The 23,333-nt window shown below is 42.3% G+C and overlaps 1 protein-coding gene across 1 annotated transcript; it reads left to right on the top strand.

Moving 5' to 3' along the window:
- Positions 1 to 858: 858 nt before the first annotated feature.
- Positions 859 to 23,133, top strand: LOC306943138 (apical endosomal glycoprotein; the record flags this gene model as incomplete). The annotated part of the gene is made up of 30 exons (XM_079529340.1): positions 859 to 958; positions 1,022 to 1,109; positions 1,319 to 1,469; positions 1,604 to 1,826; positions 2,299 to 2,422; positions 3,523 to 3,652; positions 3,787 to 3,865; positions 4,888 to 5,040; positions 5,692 to 5,814; positions 6,331 to 6,534; positions 6,722 to 6,841; positions 7,327 to 7,488; positions 7,641 to 7,732; positions 8,614 to 8,781; positions 10,684 to 10,884; positions 11,415 to 11,517; positions 11,878 to 12,000; positions 12,606 to 12,702; positions 13,325 to 13,500; positions 14,521 to 14,664; positions 15,311 to 15,498; positions 16,125 to 16,290; positions 17,083 to 17,301; positions 17,623 to 17,801; positions 18,095 to 18,347; positions 19,904 to 20,063; positions 21,311 to 21,431; positions 22,204 to 22,361; positions 22,870 to 22,948; positions 23,035 to 23,133. 30 exons carry the CDS (start codon positions 859 to 861, stop codon positions 23,131 to 23,133), a joined length of 4,383 nt encoding a protein of 1,460 aa, XP_079385466.1.
- Positions 23,134 to 23,333: the final 200 nt, after the last annotated feature.

The following is a 23,333-nucleotide window of genomic DNA, read 5'->3' as shown; positions in this document are numbered from 1 at the left end:
AGAGGGTCGGTTTGTCTGTGAGTCTCGCAAACCACTGGACCAGCCCTGATCGGGCTGAAACCTTGCCCAAATCTTTTGTCATAGATATACATCAGAATGAATAGATAACTGATATCACAGGCCGCATGAAGTCTGCTTACTCCGCTATCGACATTTGAGCCATACAATTTTTTTTGTCAAGGCTTTATTTTGTGAGGGAGTATTCGCAACAAAATAAATCATTGCTGTCGGGAGGAAACCACCTAACTCCATCAGTGCTATTGAACACCCTTTAAGTATGTGTGTTGTTTTGAAAATATTGAACCAATGAAAAGTAGTAGGATAAAAAGTGCTTGGGACAAAATCTTTTAACTCCATTGGACCCTCAAACTGTCTGAGCTAACTCCACCACCTCTCCCCCTCTCATGGAATTAATTGACAATATATAAAGTCACAACACCAACTTTGGTGAAGCAGTATTGCTGTGTTTTCATTTCCTGAAAAAAGTATATTTTTAATTTCCTGAAAAATGAACATTTGAACAATGAACATTCTTCCCGACAGCAGAGATTTTACAAATGAAGTTTATTGTTACTACAGATTATGTTCTCAGGACATAGGGATGCCAGTAGCCGAGGATTCATATCCCTCGACGATGTAAAAGTGACGGAGGGAGTCTGTAGTGATCAAAGTAAGACTACAACACTCTGACGCACCCAGAGCTTTCAGTTTCAATTCAATCTTGTCAGATTTAAGAGCACTTAATTTAAGAAAATTGATATACATTACTTATATTTCTCAACGCGCTCTTCTTTTTCTTTTCCGTCATCCCACCAGAGGTGTGTGGCTTCGAGTCTGACTTGTGTGACTTTGAGAACGATGTCTCTCATGTGGGTCTCTGGGATCGCCAGAGAGGAACAAAAGACCGCTTGGACCACACCTATGGAACAGAACATGGTGATTGTGACCTGTGTTTACAGTAACATATTATCATTACATGTTTAATTTAAAACATGAGTCATTTAACCTTTTTTTCCTGTAGGTTTCTACTTGACTGCATCACAGAGTCCGGTGGCTCAGCTACTCACAGCAGAACTCAGTCCAATGGAAGCCATGTGCATACGCTTCTGGTGAGCCCACTGAATCACTCTGTAGCCTACCTTATCTAGTTTCCAACCTGAGATCCGGGCCCCGCTTTGAGGGGGGCACCAAAGGACTAAGGTAGTTCAAATTCCAAGTATGCTACAAAACGCTGACTAGAGGTGTACTGTACTGTAGGCCTACTGTACTGTACACAACACAACACTTTGTGTGTCTGCGTGCGTGTGTACTTGTGTAGGTACTGGCTTCCGGCAGCTTCCAGTGATTCCCTCTCTGTCCACCTGAAGAGGAGTGGGGAACAGGAAGCAGCTCTGTGGCAGCGCTCTGGACTGCCCTCTACAGGATGGGAGGTGGCAGAGCTCACTGTGTCATCCCCTATCCAGTTCCGTGTAAGTTGTAAGCTATTCAACTGCATGACTTCTTTTGGCTAACACATCTCCTTGTGAATGTGTGTACTCAGTCTGTTAAAATGTAGTAGTAGTAAGTAAGTAAGTGCAATAAATCTGTCATTTACGCTCATCAGGTGGTGTTCAAAGCTGCCCATGTTCCAGACTCCATGAATTCTACAGTGCAGTTGGACGATGTCTCTATGAAGAACGGGGCCTGCAGTCCCCTGGGCAGCTGTGACTTTGAGACGGGACAGTGCACCTGGACCAATGTACCCCAGCAGGATGGACATGACTGGGTACAGGCAGACGGACGCTTCCAGGGTCCACCTATAGACCATACCACCCAGACTCCTGACGGTATGTAGGGTTGTTGAGGGCTCAAAGTTAACCTTCCTTGTGATTCTGCCTCACTGGGCATTGTGGGCAATAGGCTATCAACTGCCATATCCCCCTGTCCAAGTTGTGTATTGATCATCATGTTTTCTTTTACTTGAGCATTTTTTTAAATACTTTATACAAACACAAATGCAATGGACCACACGCTTCACTACTGTATCAGGTCGCTTTTGTTTAAGTTATGTGTACTCAGTTCTTCTGAAAGATACAGTATACTGTACGGTACCTTTTAGGAGAACTCTACATGATTTATTTACTGTAACACAAATAAATTCCGTCATTCAGGCAAAAATATAATTTACTTTTAGATTTAAACTGTACTGTACTGAGATCAGTCATATAAAGCCATCAATCCTCAACTATTTATTACCTAAGATGATTCATATATATGGCTGCCATTTTCACGTCTACGGTTTCCTCTATCTTCTTTTAGGTAAGTTCTTGCTTAGCCCATCCCTTGTCCAGGGCCAAAGCAGTAGGGCTCAGGTGGTCTCAGAATGGATCCAAGTGAAGGACACATCCTCCTGCCTCATCCTGTGGTACCACACAGACAACAGGTCAGAGTCAGAGCTACTATTAACTACTTACTGTGGTTTGGATGGAGGAATGCATGTGCAAGCTAGGAATATATTGGTTAAAAGATACACAGTATTGCTTATTAGTGCACTGCTGATTTGGGACCGATCCAGAACAAATTAGCATATATTTTGCACATAGGATAAAACACTTTACAGTACATTGTGGCCCTTTGAGTGCAAATGTTGCTTGTAGCATTGTCAAGGACCACGGTATGGCTGCTTGGAGCGTTCTTGAGAACCGTCATACGATCGACTTCACACTTGACACTGCCCTCCACAGATTCCTCAGCAATACAGGTCGACCAAGTTGATAGGATGAGCCGTTCTGGAGATTATGTGAAGGAGAGTCTGAATTTATACTGTATACATACACGTAAATTAGTCGGATGTCATGTTTGCATTTTACTTCTGAGTGCAGTGTAGAATGAGCGATCTTTGAATCCATTATCTGGTGTTCCAAAGACAAAATGTAATGGTCATGCAGAGGATGATGATGACATTACAGAGGATGCACTTTTGAGTCAGTTTCCCCTTAACTTCCACTGGAAATGCATGGTGTCAAATGACTGAATCACTTGCACACTGTGCTGGGAATATATTCTGACACATAGAGGCACTGTGCTGGGAATATTCTGGAACAGAGTCAGTCATTTTCTGTGTGATAAAATAGGGCATAAGTGGTTAACAACCAGAAAATGTCTTTGCACATAATCTCTTAAAGGACCACTTCACCACTTTTCAACTTCTCTTCCTATAATTGGTCCTAACTAATGTTCATGATAAAATACCACCATTTTTTCCTACTCAGGCTTTCTTTTCCTGAAAAGTTGCAATGCAAAAGTTGAAGCCATCGTTCTCACGATAATACAAATCTAAATATATTTTAAAACAAATCAGATCTGCCTAATGATGATGTCACTGGTGGACGGGTGTCCGAACTGCCCAAAGCCCTCCTATGAGACACAGACTGAGTAGGAAAAAATGGTGGTGTTTTATCATGAACATTAGTGAGGACCAATTATATGAAGAGATGTTGAAAAGTGGTGAAGTGGTCCTTTAAGAACTTTGTTCTTTTACAGTGAGTCGGCAACATTGCGTGTGTACGTACGCTCAGGGCCAAGCGAGGAGGAGCTACTTTTCCAGACCAACAGGAGTGGACCAAGTTGGACCAGGTTTTCTGAGTCCATAGTGAAGACACCATTCTTCCAGGTGTGCTGATAGTTGCGTATAAATATCCCTTTTATATGTACAATAATAGTATATGTGTTTTTTCACAATCCAAGCTTCTGAATTGACGTTATTAAAGCATAATTCATATGGGTGATTAATCATCTCATGTCCAGGTATTGATTGAGGCAGACTCCACAAACAGTGGATATGTTGCTATTGATGATATCGCTGTTACATCAGGCCTTTGTCCAGGTACAGCTTTCAGTCATGTTTCTTCTTTTTTTCATGTTTCCATTCCTTCTGTACATGTACATACCTCAGTCTTAACCGGCCACGTAGGTCACTAATCCTAACCTTAGTCTTAACCGGCCACATAGGTCACTAACCCTAACCTTAGTCTTAACCAGCCACGTAGGTCGGACTAAAGGGATGTCAGACTTATGGGCAGGAGGGTGCATACTGTATGTTGGACATGTGTTGCCGGTTACAAATCTGGTGCAGGCATTAATCACCCGTGGCCGGTTCCAAATCACTCGTGGCCGGTTCCAAATCACTGTGGCTCCCGACATGCGTCGCCAGTTACAAATCAGTCGTGGCCGGTTCCAAATCACTGTGGCTCCCGACATGCGTCGCCAGTTACAAATCAGTCGTGGCCGGTTCCAAATCACCGTGGCTCCCGACATGCGTCGCCAGTTACAAATCAGTCGTGGCCGGTTCCAAATCACCGTGGCTCCCGACATGCGTCGCCAGTTACAAATCAGTCGTGGCCGGTTCCAAATCACCGTGGCTCCCGACATGCGTCGCCAGTTACAAATCAGTCGTGGCCGGTTCCAAATCACCGTGGCTCCCGACATGCGTCGCCAGTTACAAATCAGTCGTGGCCGGTTCCAAATCACCGTGGCTCCCGACATGCGTTGCCAGTTACAAATCACTCGTGGCCGGTTACAAATCACCTGGCCACCGAGGGTTAGGTTAGGGTTTGGGGTAGGGTGTCGGACTCATGACTGTAGGACTGTTGGTGTGTCTAACCAACATATGCACCCGCACCCCTCCAGGGGTCTACGTGGTCCCCTCGTTTTTTTTCTCTCTACTCCGAATCTGTTCCCCGAAAATAGATGATCTACAAGCTCACAACGCGTCACATTGCAACACGTTGAGAGCTTGTACAGTAGATCATCTACAGTATTTTCGCCAAATATTTACCCCAGAGTAGGTACGCTAGTATAGGGTTCATGTTAGATAACTCTACCTTCCAATATATCTTCCCCTGATAGTTAATGAAACAAGTGGAGCATTCACTGGCTGTTCCTTTGAGAATGACCCGTGTGGATGGGAGGACATGAGTGCTGGCCAGTTCAAGTGGCTAAGAGGCAGGAATGCTACTGATGCAGGACCATCTCTAGATCACACACTGGGCACTGAGTTTGGTAAGACCATGCCCTATCTTTTTCTTCTTTATACTTTTCTTATTGAATTCCTCAGTGAAGAGTTCCAACTGTACATTTCTTAAGCCTTTAAAGATGGAGTGCCACGATTTCTTTCCACCCTAAAACATGATCATCAGGTATTATTATAATATAAGGAGGAAGAACTTGTTCCAAAAAGTGTACAGTATTTGTTAAAATCATGCTTTTATGTGGACACGCCCACCAGTTCATTAAGTATGCCTGGTTTGCCTGGTGGGTGGTGATGGGTGATGATCCACCTGAACTGAAGCCGCACCCACAGCTGTAGTTGTATGATAAAGGGGGATGGGTTAGGGGAGGGGCTGATAATGTGATGTCACTATATTACTGTTTATTTCATTGGCCCATTTGACTGTCAAGTGTTCAGCCTCCAGGAAGAAACCCTAAATACAAAGTTAATACACCATTGCACATAAAAATGACAGGGTGTCTAATGAAGTACTGTCACCTCATAGACACATGAAAAACTGGACAAATACAAAAATTGTGGCACTCCCTCTTTAAGATTTTGGACATACTGTAGGCCTACAACATTATCCTCTCTTTAATGGCAGCACTGTAGCTGTGGCCATGTGCCTCTCAGATGTGTGTGTCCTTCTCTGATTGGTCCAGGCTGGTACATGGCAGTGGTGGAAGGCAGAGGACCGGAGGGCAGTGCTGCTTCCCTGAACAGCCCCACAATGCAACAGGCCAGCTCCACCTGCACACTGCATTTCTACTATCATATGTATGGAGGTGTGTTTAAATGTGTGTGTGTGTGTATGTGTGTGTGTGTGTGTGTGTGTGTGTGTGTGTGTGTGTGTGTGTGTGTGTGTGTGTGTGTGTGTGTGTGTGTGTGTGTGTGTGTGTGTGTGTGCGTGCGTGCGTGCGTGCGTTACGTGCGCGACTGTGCGTGCATAAGTGCATATCAACTACATGCATCTCTGTATGTCCATCCAATCCATGTATTTTTCATTTGACCTTTATTTAACATTTGAGTTCCATTAACATACAAGATCTCTTTTACGAGGGAGCCCTGTTCAGGGTAGCAGCAGTACAAAAGTTTCAATTTACATACATTTGTATACAAAACATTTACATAAAAAACTGAACATTTAACATAAATTAAAGGTGCAGCAGTGGCATAAGGCATACATTAATATAGCACCAATATGAGTATACAATAAAACCTTTAGCTAGGGAAGCAAGTGCATGTATATACAGTAATTTGTCCTTCCTGTGAGCTCATGAACTAGCTGTTTGTTGTCACAGGTGTACAAGATGAACTGAAGGTGTCTCTGAAGCAGGACTCCAGAGACACTCTGCTGTGGTGGCAGTCAGGAGACCAGGGGGACTCATGGCGTCGTGGAGAGGTTGCAGTGGGTCGGACGCCAGACCACTTCACCATCGCATTTGAAGCCACTCAAACCTTCATCGCCATCGATGACGTGGACTTCTCCAACTGCACCCTACCAGGTTGGCAAAAAAGAAAAAACACACAATAATACTAGCACCTGGTTTATATTTGGTTACCGTATAGGCCTACTTGATTTGTGCTATTAGGGACTGCACACAGAAAATAGCAGATTTACAGATATTAGGCTTCTGGGCATCAGGCAGGGCTACTCTTCTACGGTACATTCTGTCATGTGGTTCTTTCCAGAGCCCCAGCCCAGGTGCCCAGAGGACATGTTTACCTGCAATAACACAGTGTGTGTGGAGCACAGCCGTGTGTGTGACTTCAGTGATGACTGTGGCGATGAGTCTGATGAGATCAGCTGTGGTAAGTTGTATAATGGTTGAAATGCTGAATGTCAGCAATAGTGTTTAATACATTGTAGTCTACCGAGTTTCAAGTTCAGTTTTGGTTTGTTTGTTTGTTTGTTTAGTACCATTGTCACAATCAAAGTAATTTGTGAGTTGTGAGTGACTCCCATTGTGTTGCTTTTCATGTTTTACATCTTTTCATGGCATATTGTACTGTTGCATGAAAGCCATTCGAGAACCCATGGAACCAGTTCTTGAAACTTTCAAACAATGCATTCAACTGCTTTCAATTGCATACAATTGCAACAATATGCCAGTTTTCCTAAATTCCCGAAATGCTGACTATATGTGGAGACGTGACAGTTGAAGATATCTCACTAGCAGTCTGAGACCACAGTCATTATCCTGTGCCTGTTTCTAGCTTGCTGGCAACAGTCTCTAGTCTAGTCTATTAGTCTGCTTTCTTCCCATTATGTTGCCTTAATTTCTGCTATAACACAGACCAACAGGGCGTGAGGGATCGCTGTAGCTTTGAGGAGGGCCTCTGTTCCTGGAACAGGAGCGAGTTGGACATTCTCGGGATGCATTGGACACATACGAGTGGGGAGACCGCCTGGCCCGGCCGCGGACCTCCCAGAGATCACACTCTCAACACTGCCGCAGGTGAGGAATTCCGCTCTATTGTGCCGACCCTGTCTGTTGACAGCCGTCCAGCACAGTTTCTTCTTAGTTGATTAAATGAAAGAATGAAATACTGTACTGTACATTTGACATGAACATCATTTCCTTTTAACGGTGCATTGTTATTTTTCCAGGTCATTTTATCATCCCTGGGCCTGCCCTGACTGAGAGAGGTCAGATGTCTGAGATACTCTCTGGCACCTTACTACCCAGCACCAACTGTACTGTAAGTATACTCTCTGGCACCTTACTACCCAGCACCAACTGTACTGTAAGTGCATAGATACTCTCTGGCACATTACTACCCAGCACCAACTGTACTGTAAGTACAGATCTATGTTGGGAGTAGGCTACTGCTAAACCTCTCAATTAGTGCATGTAAGCATCAGTCTTAACCATTTCTTACAGATTGTCGCTAGTGGAGAGTTATGACCTCTAGGGCAGATAAGGAGAAGTAGTACATGACCAGCACATAACCAAATGCTTTGAATACTTTGAGTACTGAACAGTTCGGCCCCATGGGCCACATGTGGTTCCATTCAATGGAAACAAGAGAGTTGCATATCTTCCCACTTACCTGTAGCATCACCGGATGTCCCTAGTACCATATATATATGAGTATATTATTGTATTCTATGTATATAGTCTATGTATTATGTTATTATAACAATAGAATATTTATATACTTTTAATCTTCATTTACAATTTGCAAATACTGTCTTGGTGACATTGTGGAAAACCGAATAGGTACAAAATCTCTTAACATATATTATTGGGAGAGACCACTCAAGATCAATGTGCTGTTGTACATGATGTTTAACCTATATTATCTATTTTCATTGGCATTTTAACAGTGTAATTTAGATTTAGACTGACGAGTGTCAGTTGTTTGTATGAATATGTTTTATGTTATGATGTTTTTCCGCAGCAGCTAATAATAATGGGGATCCAAATAAAGAATAAAGGATTACACAATGACATCACTTACAGTGCTAATATACAGTACACGATTGCTCCTCGTGTTCTCACTTCCTGTCCTTCTTCACTGATTAAAAAACTGAAACCAAAAGCACATTCATTCTTTACTGTTGTGTGTCCCACGTGTAGGTTAGATTCTATTTCTACAGTCTGGATGACGTGATAGGAACGCTTACTGTGCGTTCCAGGACATATCAGTCTGGCGTCGGGGACACAGTGCTGTGGCTCAAAGGTCAAACACACAGCTACAGTTGGCAGAGGGCAGAGGTCACCCTCACATCCACCACCAATAGCAAGGTCAGTGATCCTCTTATTTAGTAAAGCAGTGGTTCTCAAACCCCCCCCCCCCTTTTTTTAGGGACGCTAGCCCTTCCAATATACAGTTGGAGGCCATCGATATTGTCCTTTTCTTTTTGCTGAGGTTTGCGTGATCTGCGCAAAAGGACAGTTAACCCATTTTGGGCGGGAACCCCTTTTGGTGTTTTAAACATTATGTTGTAATTTAGCTATTGAAAAATAGCAGATCTACAAGCTCATAGCGCGCCACCGAGTGGCGCGCTACGAGCTTGTAGGTCTGCTATTTTTAAAAAATCGTGAAAATATGGAGGATTTAGAAGGATTTTTTTAAATGTTGAGGTCAGGCCTAAATGGGTCAAATGATAAGGGACTTGATTGATTGATTGATTGAAGAATTTATTAACAGTTTGCAGAATTACAGTACATTTCAAGCACAAACTCAATACAAAGGCTGTTAACTGTGAGTGGACGACCCAATTAAGCATTACACTTGTTTCCAACAGGGTCCACCATGTTCAAATCATCAAAACATTTAGAGACGTACAAATAGACACTTCTATAGACAGAACAGGAATTCATCAAAAAGGAGGGAAAAAGGGAAAAGAAATATATACAGTGAGGGGAAAGAAGGGGACAATATCGGTGGCACCCAACTGTATGGCTTTTGAAGATTACGTCATATGGCAGCCAAGTCTATGGACTTCAATGTTTGTTTAGGGCACTAATATACGACGTAATTAAGACGCCATGTGGCCGATATTCAGTGGGCGCCCCTCCCTCACTCCAAAACTCCAAAATGTTGTTGTTTTGTTTGCTTCCATTGCATCATCACACTTAAGAATATATGACACAACTGTTTCTATCATATGGTATTCATACAATTTACAATTTAGGCATTTAGCAGACGCTCTTAATCCAGAGCGACTTACATTAAGCAAGAACAAAAAGCATGGGAATACATCACATGTAAAATGCATTTATCGCGAAACATGCGTAAGCTAAGAACGTAACTAGAACATATCTATATAATGACACTATATAAACTATAACTAGAACATATCTATATAATGACACTATACATATAAACTATACATATATGCTATACTATGCTGTACATATATACTATGAAGTGCTATGACTACATACAATGCATGTGCTGTCTACATGACATGCTATAAGTCTGTTTCAAATGCTATATAAGTCTAAGAGGTGCTGTCTAAGGGGGTAGGGTAAGTGCTATTCATACTGTGTAATTATAGCTTATTTTTTTCTTATTTCTTTTACTGTAATATGAAATGGCTCATAAAAGCAACTATAGTGACACAGATTGTTTTGGCCATGAGTAATAGCCAAACTGGTGATGGACACAATGTGTTGTGTAATATCCCTGAAGCCTTCAGATCTCAGATGAACCCAGTAAACCTATTGGGTTAAGGACATGGTTCAATCTTTACTCCCTCCTAAAAGTACATAGGTCATTGCTGTGAACGTGACAATTTGCATGTGTAGCTCGCTCAACAGTAGCAATAAAACTCATGGCGTCGGCATGTTTCTGGTATGATTCATCAGTTGAGTTTGAGTTGAGTTTGAATCTTTATTTCGGTCATTTAAAAACAAAACAAAATGGTTGTTAAGCAATTTACATTGTTTAGTCAACATAGTGACTATTTTAGCCGAAAAGGTATGGGTATTTTGCCCACCTTTTTACAGTACATAATAAAAAATAAAAGGAATATCAAGTTACCGTAGAAATAATACTAAAAACAGAAAAGGAAAAAGAAATAGAACAAAAAGTAAACAAAATGTTGGTTTACATTCGTTTTTCCAGACATAATAATTAATATATGCATGACAGCATATTACCCACTGGCCTATGTTTTTATAGCATGTCTGTCTGCCTAGATTGTCTTCTGCTATCAGCAAGGAAACGGCACCAGAGGGTTAGTTGCTGTGGATGACATCTCTTTGTCCAAAGCATGTGAACTTGACCCCAACAACAGTCAGCTCCCTACCTTGCCACCTACCTCTGCTCCACCCACCACTGCACTGCCACCTACCTCTGCTCCACCCACACCCTCCACTCCTCCCACCAAACCCTGCCAGGTGAGTTTTTGAAATGGCTGTGATGTCTTTTTTGTACACCAACCCGGATGTTGGTGTACAAACCCCCTAAATCTGCAGTTTCTCGCCACAGATTTTCAACAGAAGTTTTTGCGCTAGCTAGGTTTTGGATAAATCACAAAAATAAGCTTCGTATTAAAAAAAATGGCTTATGATATTAATACGATTTGTGAAATTGACATTTTTATGATTTTCAATTCACACAGGGAAAAATAATCAACATTTTTAAGAGCACATAAACAGCTTCAAAAATCACAATTGAGATATTATCGGGTGTAATTTTGACCAAAACATGAAACGCTTAGGTTTACGTTAACTACAGACCAAATTGATTTGAGAAACCCACCAAACGAGAGAACACATGCACACTCAGGTTGATGCCCCACTGGTATGCTATTTGTCATTTGCAACCCCAGCCTACTCCGGCTACAGTGGTAACCATAACCAATGAAGAAAAAAGGAGTCCATTCATTGTCATCTTTTGTCTTTCTTTTTTCTATTTCGTTTTGGAGGACAATGAGTTTTTCTGCTGGCAGTCAGAGGTGTGCATCTTGGCCTCATTGCAGTGTGACTATCACATAGACTGCCCCCTAGGGGAGGATGAAGATACCTGTGGTGAGTGCTGGCTTCTGTATTGCGTTAACTTGTTTAGTTACATCTACATTATGAATACACATTGACACAGGATGTGGACATCTGTGGTAAACTGCATGTTGTGATATATTGTGATGACTAATATTACTGCAGACAAAGTAACATGATAATATATGATACACAAAAATAAACTCAAAGAATGACAAAGCAAAACAAATGGGCACATTCTCAAACAGTGAATATCTGAATTTGGAATGTGACTTTAAATATATTTTCCAAACAATATCAAGTTGCACATTTCCATTCATATGCTATGTATTTGTGTTTTTTGTTTTGTTTGTTTGTTTGTTTGTTTGTTTGTTTGTTTGTTTTTGTTTTCAGGCCCCTGCACATTTGAGAATGGTCAGTGCCAGTGGAATGACACCAGTGAGGGGCCCAACAGGTGGCAGAGACAGATGGCCACTAATGACACCTGTCCCCCCACTGACCACACTACAGACACAGGTACAGAGACAGAGGGCCACTAATGACACCTGTCCCCCCACTGACCACACTACAGACACAGGTACAGAGACAGAGGGCCACTACCTGTCCCCCCACTGACCACACTACAGACACAGGTAGAGCAGGGATGTGGGCTGCGAGGCTATTGCCAGTGGGTGGGGCCCTAAATGATTTTGAAAACACAGGACATGATGTTAAGTCCAAAGTGCAAAGATTTAATATATAACATAAATGTATGTCCTTCTTTTTGAAAAATGTGGTTTCCTTGCGATACCGATAAATAAGAACTTTAAGTCTACTACTACGCAGATTATTCTGATCCAAGCCGGAACACAACCGATCGATTAATCATTGAAATAAACATGCTCTGAAAACGGACGCAGCCCACCCATCTGACCACTTAACACTGCAGCCATGTGTGGTCACAACCGCAAACGTGTTCAAGATTGTCAGGTGTGCCCTGAGTGAGAAAAGGTTGGGAACTATACATGCCTTTAGCGTCTAAAGACAACTTCACAGCGAAACGGTCAAACCCCAGCGTAAACAATAGGTCAGTTGTACTCAGAACTCCCACGCACACACTCTCTCATCTCCCTTATCCACAGGATACTACATGGGAGTGAATTCCAGTGAAGTCCCATCTCTAGAGGCCCGTCTCCAGAGCCCCACCCTCCCCCCATCCTCCCCCTACTGCCAGATTGGGTGAGTGACATGCCCCACATTAGTCTCTCAAGACAGACTGTTGGCCGCTGTTTTGCCGAATATTTGACGATGGGATTCTCAGATTGGCCCGACATTAACGCTGGTGTGCTGCTTCCATTGCTGCAGCTATAGCTCCGCTTTCATGCCTCCATAATAATTATCATACCGTCGTTGCTGTTGGGCAGATGCCTTAGTCGTGCGTCCAAAAAATGGAACCGTGTGTTCCAAAGATATAAAATAGTCACAAGCTCTTTTCATTGGTTAATTTGACAAACCCTGGGAAATCTCCAAATCTTTGAATCATTGCAAAAAATGGCAGATCTACTAAAAGCTCACACTGCTACACGTTGTGAACTTGTAGATTGGCTATTTCTTCTACTTTTGCGCAACACTTTTGTACAACAAAGTAGGGCATTAACCAAAAAAAGAAAAGAAAGAAAAAAAAAACATACGTTGAAATTATGGAGGCACAGGGTTTCCGCCCGACAGGGACAGGGATATCTAAATATTGTTTTGATATGAAGCACAAAGCTGTTACTGGACAAATTGCTCAATGTTTTTGCTCATCCAACTCTCTCGCTCTCTCTCTCTGTCCTTCCTTCCCTCTTTCCTGCTGCCCCAGGTTTCACTTCCACATAAGCGGGGAGAGCGACCGGTCACTCGGTGTGATTATGCAGCAAGCGGACGGAGGTGAAGCAATCCTGTGGTCACGCAGTCACAACACAGCCTCACAGTGGAGTGAGGAACGTCTGCCCCTGGGTCAGCAGCAGCACCCTTACAAGGTGTGTGTTCATTCACGTGAGCCCATTGTGAGGCAGATTCTACAAAGGCCTTCTAAATCAGTAGTTCAAAATGATTCAATGCAATTTAGTTTTTTAATGTTCAAAAATAGCAGATGTACAAGCTTGCAGCGTGGCACGAAGTGACGTGCTGTGAGCTTGTACATCTGCTATTTTTGAATAGCCAACGCTAAAATCTAGAATGACACAGATGCTTTCCCGGTTTGAATGGGTTGTAGTGTATTGCAGTGCAGTGATTCTCACGGACCCCCATATGATTTTTCATTTTCCTCTGGGACTCCAATCTACATTGTAAAATTCTCAGTGTCCATTTGAGAGTGTACAAACTCTCTGAGTTACAGATTTGTAGTAGGTCCATTTGGTTTCAAACTATCAATCATCTAATCATTCTTAACCTTTTTTACCACGAGGACCACCAGTTTTATACGCATTAGGCCATGGACCCCCAGTTGATCCCCCATTTTTATCTCAATGTAACATTTGTATTGCTATAAATGATTTTGGTCAACACACAGACTACATTTTGACATGAACTGCACCTCTAATGGTATTAATGTTTATATTTTCTTCAGATATTTTTCATTAGCATTTTCCACTGGCTTGGTCCTCCCCATGGAGATCATGCCGTCGCTGTGGATGACATCTCTTTCTTAAACTGTGAAAATTCCTTCCAACCACCAGGTAAAAAAATATTTTAAAATTTGCAAATGGCGGGGTGAGAGTGCATTCCACATAAACGAGCCAATAGTCTTTCTCACAGCTGACCACAATTCAGGAATTTTGGGAAAGATTCCTGATTTTGCCAGTGTTTGGACCTTATTTTTATTGCACTTCATACTTAGCCTGGCTAACGGCTGATTCGGTCTGGCTTATTAGCCAGGCTACTTCATACTGTACCTGTATTTAGCAATGTACAATGGGTTGCCACAGCAATGCCCTGCACTTTACACTATCGTAATACACAAGCAGAAATGGCGGTTTGGATCGTTAACTATGAAGTTCCTCTTTCTTTCCTCAGCTCTGTCTGCCTATGGCTGTTCCTTTGAGAAGGATCTGTGTAGCTGGGCCCAAGGGACTGAGGATGAGATTGACTGGCAAAGAAGGTCTGGTTCCACTGAGAGTCCCGATACGGGGCCTGCAGGAGACCACACTACTGGCACTGGTCAGTTAAGCAAAGTCCATGGGTCTTCAACAGGAAGAGCGAAAAGCAACACTTTTTAAATTGCCACAGAATTGTATACAATTGGGTGCCTGCCAAGGGCGTGCATAGATAGACACGAGTTAGTGCTAGAGCGTCTTCCCTTTTGTACTCTGGACAGCAATGTGCCCTTTTAAAAGTTTTTTCTACGGTACGTTGGATTAAAAGCTGCTAATATTATTTATGCCCCAAAATCTATAAATCTCAAACATAATTAAGGCAGTCAGCGGTTCCACACGGTTCTGTTTTTTCACTTGCGCAACTGCCCCTCAAAATGTCTAGGCACACTACTGGACTGCCTGCTTTGTGTTTCTCTCAGCATAGGGGTCAAAGGTCAAGAAATGTTGAAAACCTGTGAGCTAGGCTATTTTAGATTAGCATTGTCCCCAGACATTATGTGTGTAGCATTGATTGCATGATTAATGAATTTTGACTAAGCTACAGTACACAGAAAAATGGTCTGCTGTTTTTGTACACAAAGCCAAATCAAGTCTTGTCTTACTTAAATTGGAATTTAAAGGGATTACATTATTTAATGACTCAACAACTGTTTTAGCTATAAAGTCCAGTATTTCTTATTGACTATAGTTCTGTTTGTGTTGTTTGACAGGCCAGTATCTGTACATTGAGAGTTCCCTTCCAAGTGTGAAGGGTAATAGGGCCCAGATTAAGTCATCACTGCTTCCTCCTGCTGGAGAAAAGGGATACTGTTTCTCATTTTGGTACCACATGTTTGGAGCAACAGTGGGATCTCTGAAGATGGTTCTACAAACATCTAATGACGTGACAAAAATACTGGTAAAATTCACTAAGTTCAGTTTCAAAATAACATGAAAGATAAGTGTCAAATGCTTATTATGTATTTTTATGACTTTTGTATGTGAAACAATACATTTACTCGTACTCTTACGTAATAAATAATACTCATGGTTTCTAATGACAAGAGCCAATTCTTATGTTGGCTATTGATTTACAGATATTTAGTTTACAGATGTATAATGCAAGACCATAGTACATTTGTATTACTAATACAAGCAGATGTACCATACTGTGCATCTCATTTGAATCATGAATGTCATAATGCTGTTAAATATGCTGAATGAGCAGAATAGAAAAGCTCAAGTTAGAGATGGACATTTTGATAGAGATTGATGAGGTCTACATTTTTAATAGTGACCTCGGACTGACACCGCGGAGATTGCACGGCTATACTTCCCCGCACGGTAGTCAAAAAGAACAACAACTACCGCATGAGTTGATTATGAAATATACGGAGCCATTTCACACCGTTATCGCGCATGCTACACGATTGTGAAACCGTGGTTGCAAAACAACATTAATCATATCCTACATTCAGGACGAGCGTTGTTGATTAGGTTGTCAGTATCACATCCTCATTGTGGAGGGTCCTTCCTGTGCTGTAGGTGTGGCAACTGTCAGGCAGTCAGGGGGACGAGTGGCGGCAGGCCCAGAGACATGTGACCTCAGCGCCAGTTCACCAAGTGATTCTGGAGGCTTCGGTAGGAGGAGAGGCAGGAGACATAGCTCTAGATGACATCACGCTCACCCCAGGGCCTTGTCCTGCTTCAGGTACAGTATACTGACCCCCTTTTTGAAACCAGCTCCTCGCCACTCACCCTACACACTTCCACTTGGTTTGAGCATAGATATATAAATAATAGAGACAGCACCGGATGGGAGGGGAATTCCGGTGCCGTCTCTATTGTTTATATATCTATGCTCAAACCAAGTGGAAGTGTGTAGGGTGAGTGGCGAGGAGCTAGTTTCAAAAAGGTCCTCAGTCTGGTCTGTGTAGTAGAACACTGGTTCCCAGACACTGGGTCGGGACCCATTTGTGGGTCGCAGACACATTGTTATGGTTGCCCTTATTTTTTGTTTCCTACATCATTTCAAAACATTTTCAAAAAACATTCCCAAAAAAAGCAAAACATGAATTAAACAATAAATCTAAGAAATTCCATAAATTAGAAGAAAAGAAGTAGTAAAAATAACCGATCTACAAGCTCACACCACGGCATGAAGCGATGCGGTGTGAGCTTGTAGATCTGCTATTTTAACGAGTTTGGGTACCGGGAGAATGACTCATTTGTTTTGGGTCAACATCTCAAAAAACCTAAATACTAAGAGTTTCATTCTAAAATGAGGCATTCACTGCATAGAAAGATGCCACCTATTTATGTTTCTACAATGTTATTGTAGGAGATGGTAGGCAACATAAGCCGCTGATTATCAAAATTATACCTATCTACAGTAACAATCTAATTATATATACCTATCTATTTACATGCCTACCTTACCTCAACACTTTCATTTTGTTTTTCTTCCATGTTGATATTGATTTTGTTAAACGTTATCCTCTAGATGTGTGTGATTTCGAGGAAGGCAGCTGTAATTGGCAGCAGCAGCCTGATGATAACTCAGATTGGATCAGACATTGGGGACCCACCCCCAACCCTAACACAGGACCAGACAGCGACCACACCACCCACACACCCACTGGCCATTACTACTATGTGCCTTCCTCTGTTGACGACCTGACTGGCCAGACAGCCAGAATGGCATCCCCACTGTACCCCGCAGGTAATGACAATGTTGACTTAAATACAGGTGATCTTACAAACTGGGACTGAGAGAAGAATAGAATAGAATAACACATTATACATTGTGACACAGGGATCCACGAGCAAATGTATAGCAAAACATTTGAGAGAACTTTTTGGATAAGGAAATGTTTTAATAATTTCATAATTTCCTCAATGCTAAATGATCACGTTTTATCAATCAATTTATCCATAAGTGGGAATGTAGTAGCAGGTGTCAGCCCCCCGTTCCCCCCATTTGTAAGTTGATTCAAAACACTCTTTAGTTGAACAGAGTGATTTCCCTCCCGGCTCCGCTAAGGTAAAGGAGCGTGTGTGCAGCTGTGGTACCACATGTATGGCAGAGGGATGGGGACCCTGAATGTGTACCAGCAGAACGAGGACGGACAGAAGGCCCTGCTCTTCTCCCAGGCAGGAGACCAGGGCCGGCTGTGGAGGTTTGCCCAGGCCTCCCTGGTGCAACACGTGAAGCCTTACAGGGTAAGTATAAGTCCTATGTATGGTTTGTCCATTTTGTTGGTTCAAAGCTAAAATATTTGGTTAAAATATGTTTTATACATTATGTCCGTTTCATAGAAACTGTGTAAATAAATTAATACATAATACATACATGCAGTAGTTAATCAGTGAAACTTAATTTCTTCAGTGAATTCCTTACAGAAATTAAAAGAATGAAAAACTAACAAGTAAAAGTGTATTTCAAGATCCTCATTTACAAAACCTTAATTGTCTGTCTGTCTGTCTGTCCCCCCATCCCCCGCCTATCTGGTTAGATTATGGTGGAAGGGGTGAAAATGGCTGCTTCTACACCGGTGATGACTGAGGAGGGCGACGTGGCGTTTGATGACGTGCGGGTATCTGACAGCCCGTGCACCTCTCCTGCGTTCTGTGACTTCGAGAGCAGCCTGTGTGGTTGGAGCAACGTGGGTGGACGGGTGGACCAGGGAGACTGGCTGAGGGGCAGAGGGCGTGACGCAAGGCCCAACACGGGGCCTGCTGTTGACCATACCACCAACTCAGAACAGGGTGACTGTATACAGCCTTTCTCAACTCATTTTCTTCAGGTCTCAAAAGTGATGTCCTGAGAATTTCAGAGAAGGTGGCAGACAAAAGACCAGATCAGATACAGAGTTGTTAAAACCTCTTAAACCCCAGGGGGGTCCAGGGGGTAAAATCAAACCCCCAAACCCCATTGCCCCTGCCGGCGGGGGCAATGGGGCTCAAGAGGTTTAAAAGATAGTGTGGTCGGGTTACTATGGTCAATGCAAAATTAATCCCAATTCATAGCCAGTTCTATATGACACTGGTCTAAAGTACAAGCGAAACTGTTGCGGCTTTCTTTGTCCTTTGTTTCAGGTTAACTGCAGGTGCGGTAGTCTCAAAAACATAAGGGAAAAATAATAATAATAATAAAAAAACATGCACTCGACGCTGCATAAAAAATAATTAAGGGAGACTTCTTTAGACTGAGACCTTTTTTTAGATGCTCATAATAAAGTGGACCAGCTGTGCTCATAGTGAGTTAGAATTAGCACGCAAACGTTTTTTGGTCCTGGGACCTTTGTCAGTGCTATAAGAGTGGATCACAGACAAACAAGTTGCTCTTATAGAGCTCCAAATCAGCTCAGCTCAGGTGCTGGGAATTACTACTTAATGACATCACCATGGCAGTGGTGGGGCGTGGACATTACAGAAGGTTACACACTGTGTTACATTTGAAATCATGAAGTACATTTCACACAAAGTTGTTAACATTAATTTACAACCAGCTTAGAAAGATAAAAAAACAAACATCAAAGTACATATAGTTATTCGAGAGGGGTGACACTGGTCTACACAGTAAACTCCTCAGTAAATGTGACCGTAGGTAATAGTAAATGCGACCATAGGTTGCATTTACTATGAAAACCTGCATCTCCCGTCCGTTAGTCACGCCTCCATATGAACCCTTAGATCCCCATATATGGAGGCTGGAGCTGACCTGTTCTGACATTCCATAATTATGTTGATCCTCCCCACGCGTCCTTACTGTTCTGACATTCCATATGTTTATCTGACCTCATCACACCCTATACACGCAAGACATGCTCCAGTCCATATATGGCCAGTACAGAATTCATTCCATATGTTGATCTGACCCCCCATGCCAAAGCGCCAGCGCTCGCCCAGCAGACTGCCGTCACCCAGACGGATGCATGACATGCACACGACCTCGACCTGCACACGACCTCGACCTGCACACGACCTCGACACGACCTCACCGCTCGTCCTGCACGCAACCTCGCTTCTCGCCTTCAGGGCGTCTTACTGGTATTATGTGATTGTACTTCATGCTTCTTATTTCACTCGTATATCGAGAGACAGCCAACTCCTTCCTCGACCGCGGCGAGTCGTATATCTCTTAACTCTCCCATAATAAGGCAACCCCATTAGCAGTAGGCCCAGGCATTGTGTTACATGTTTCTTTAGGCCGGGTGAATTTCGCCTTGATTGCTGTAGCTCCATGTATTATACTTTCCCAATATTTTGTTCTGTAGCCTATGTGTAATTGTGTCTTCTATTTTGTCATGCTGTCCATATAGGCTATTATCTACATGTGGACAACTCACTGGGCCAGTTGGGAGACCAGTCCTTTTTGATTAGTGACGTATTCCAGCCTGCCACAAGAGGGCACTGTCTCACATTCTGGTACCACATGTATGGCTCTCATGTGGGGACTCTCAATGTCTATGTATTTGACAGGTAACATTGCAATGCCAAGACTTTAACAATATTACTTCAGTGCAGATTGACAAGCTCGGCTGCCACCATCTTTTCGTCATTGGACATTATTATCATGGCGTAAAGGAGCACACTGCAGCATCTATCGACCCATTATACGTTGCTGTCGGGAGGAAACCACCTAACTTCATTTGTGTGTTGGTTATAAAATATTGAACCAATGAAAAGAAAAAGACAAAAACTCTTAACTCCATTGGATCCTCAAACTGTCTGCTAAAGCAGCTAACTCCACCCCCCCCCCCCCCCCCCCTGTCATGCAATACCAACTTTGACGAGGCAGTATTGCTTTGTTTTAAAAAATATATGGTTTTCTTAATTTCCTGAAAAATGCACATTTTGGAGATAGGTGGTTTCTTCCAGACAGCAGAGATATACAGTATGGGACATTGATTGATTGAAATATTTATTAACAGTTTGCAGAATTACAGTACATTTCAAGCACAAACTCAATACAAAGGCTGTTAACTGTGAGTGGACGACCCAATTAAGCATTACACTTGTTTACAATAGGGTCCACCATGTTCAATTCATCAAAACATTTAGAGACGTACAAATAGACACTTCTATATAGACAAAGAACAGAACAGGAATTCATCATAATGGAGGTAAAAAGGGAAAAGAAACATATACAGTGAGGGAAAAAGGGGGGGGCGGTGGGGGGGGATTCAGATTTTACGGGGGCCAGTTTCGAATTGCAGCCATCCGTAGGTGCCCTTTGAGAGCGGTTTTGAAGGAGTCAAGGGATTCGCATGTCTTAATGACTGTTGGTAGGGCGTTCCACATTTTGGTGGCATAGGAGCGATATATTTATGGATTATGGCACAATGGACTAGGAACGAAGTAACAACATCTTAACATCTCAGTAACATGTCATGATACTGGGTGTGCAGACTAAGTACTGACTATGATACGGTATACCGACATGTAAATATCATGTCAGTATCATGATACTGACATGTAAATATCATGTCAGTATCATGATACTGACAGTGACAACTGCCTAGATTGCCTATGCCTAGAAACGCCCTGCTTGGTCCCCTCCTCGAAATTAGCCTATCTCACAACTCGTGTGAGATTGTAGATTGGCTGTTCCACGGAATGTTCTCCTATATCATGGCATGATGCCAGATTAGGCATATTATTAGGGTGTGGTATATGGTATATGTGGTTAAATATAGACCTACGATATACTGTATCCTGTTCCCCAGAAAAACACTGACTGCAGGGGGAGGAGATGGGAAAGCCATGTTGAAATGGACAGAAACTGGGGACAAGGGAAGCCGGTGGCAGAGGGCCAATGTGTCTGTTGACCATGACCAACCATTCTGGGTAATAATCATCTTATTATTATGACATTCAGTACACAGCAAAATACTCAGTGTTAAATTTGCATTCCATAACTTGTATGCCCTTCCTTAATGTCAGGTCATTATCAGGCCATTAGGGCCTGAGGCAGACTCTACAAATGTCTTCTTAAACAGTATTACTCTGAGACCCCCTTTCCACCGGTTGGTTCCCAATGGGAACCGGTTCAGTTCTTTTTGGTTCTTAGTCCATGAGCCAGAGCTCCAAAATTGGTGCGAAAAACTAGACCTATATTAAATTGTTAGGATAGGATCAATACAAGTAAATTAATACATGATAACCCTTCCACAGTAGTAGCTTTTTCATATTTTCTATTATTTTGCATATTTTCCTACATAACGCCTCATTTGCATATTTAAAATTTAAAATTTGTAATACAATAAATCATTGTCTTCGTGTAAGTAATCAATTGGGGAAGGTCATGGTGATAACAATCTAATATTTGTTGTTTATCGGTATGGTTGAATAGGTATGGTTTTGCCCACTCAATTCATAAAATGTTCCAATTTTGGAGCTATACTATGGCTCATGGACTAAGAACCAAAAAGAACTGAACCAGTTCCCATTGGGAAAGGGGCCTGAGAGTATTATTTTAGAACTTCTACCTGTTAATTGTCTGGACATAAAATAGGCTAATGTAATGATAAAATTGCCTTCCCATTGTCATTTCTACTTCCTGTGATATTAATTTGAATTTGAACAGTTAACCTTAATGACTCTGTTTTTCTTCTCACAGTTGATGTTTGTATATCAGAGGAAGATGGACAGTGGTTGGAAAGTGGCTTTGGATGATATCACTATCCTACCTGACTCATGCTACTCACCACCGCCACCACCTATTGACCCACCACATAATGGTAAACGCTATGGCCTCCATATCATGCCTTCTCAGTGGTTATAACTTTTATATGAATTAAAACCCTTGAGACAGTAGGGTGGGGGGGGGGGGGGGGGGCACACTAAGAGAACCACTGCATATAATGATGGGTCTGGGTCGACAGGTAGAAAGTGGTTAGGACTTTCTTTTTCTTTTTGAGTCAGCTGAGACCCTTGTTTCCCATATTAGTTGAGTGTTGTTCACGTGTACCATATTGTGTGTGTGTGTGTGTGTGTGTGTGTGTGTGTGTGTGTGTGTGCAGATCATGCCTTGGTCATAGGACTAGTGGTTGGTCTCGGCCTGCTGGCTGGACTTGGCTGCATGCTTGTCCTTTCTGTCTACAAGAGGTGCTTCAACACGTATGTAATTTTGATTACGCAGAAAATTATAGCAATAAATAACAATTGTAATAAAGATCATAATGATGATAATAATACATAATAATACAACAGAGAAAATATCTGTAACATACTGTACTACAGTATATGTGATTTGCTAACTTAACCTCTGTCTGCTCCCCGTCAGCAGCAGCCGGCATCAATCCATGGCAGATGAGCCAATTGTCCAGAACGCTGTATTTGATCTTTATGACTGTAAAATAGATGTAAGTATATAGATTTTAAACACCAGCCTGTGCGTTCAAGCCTCCCTTGATATGAGACGATCAAACCCTTTTCTGTTCTCTTCCAGGGTACGCAGCATGGAAGTGTATCCAGCGTGTCCTTTTACAACAATTTGTATGATTCATCATCAGTAACTGAAACCCCCGTGGATACATCTGCTGCTTAGTGTGGTACATGGTCTGGGAAATCACTGATTTAACTTCAACTCATTGTTTAATAGGCCTATAGAGCGTCGCAGTCCCGCCCCCTACCATGGACCAGGAAATGAATCCCAATGCATTTTTCCCAAAATATAAAATATAAAATATTGTTTGTGTTGTCATGAGTTGTCACGACTCGAGTTGGCTTTGTCCGCGGCGTAACCGT

The sequence above is a fragment of the Electrona antarctica genome (genome assembly GCF_951216825.1).
Source record: "Electrona antarctica genome assembly, chromosome: 19".
Classification (NCBI taxonomy): Eukaryota; Metazoa; Chordata; class Actinopteri; order Myctophiformes; family Myctophidae; genus Electrona; species Electrona antarctica.
The sequence above is the reverse complement of the archived record's forward strand: the minus strand, read 5'-3'. Positions and strand labels throughout refer to the sequence as shown.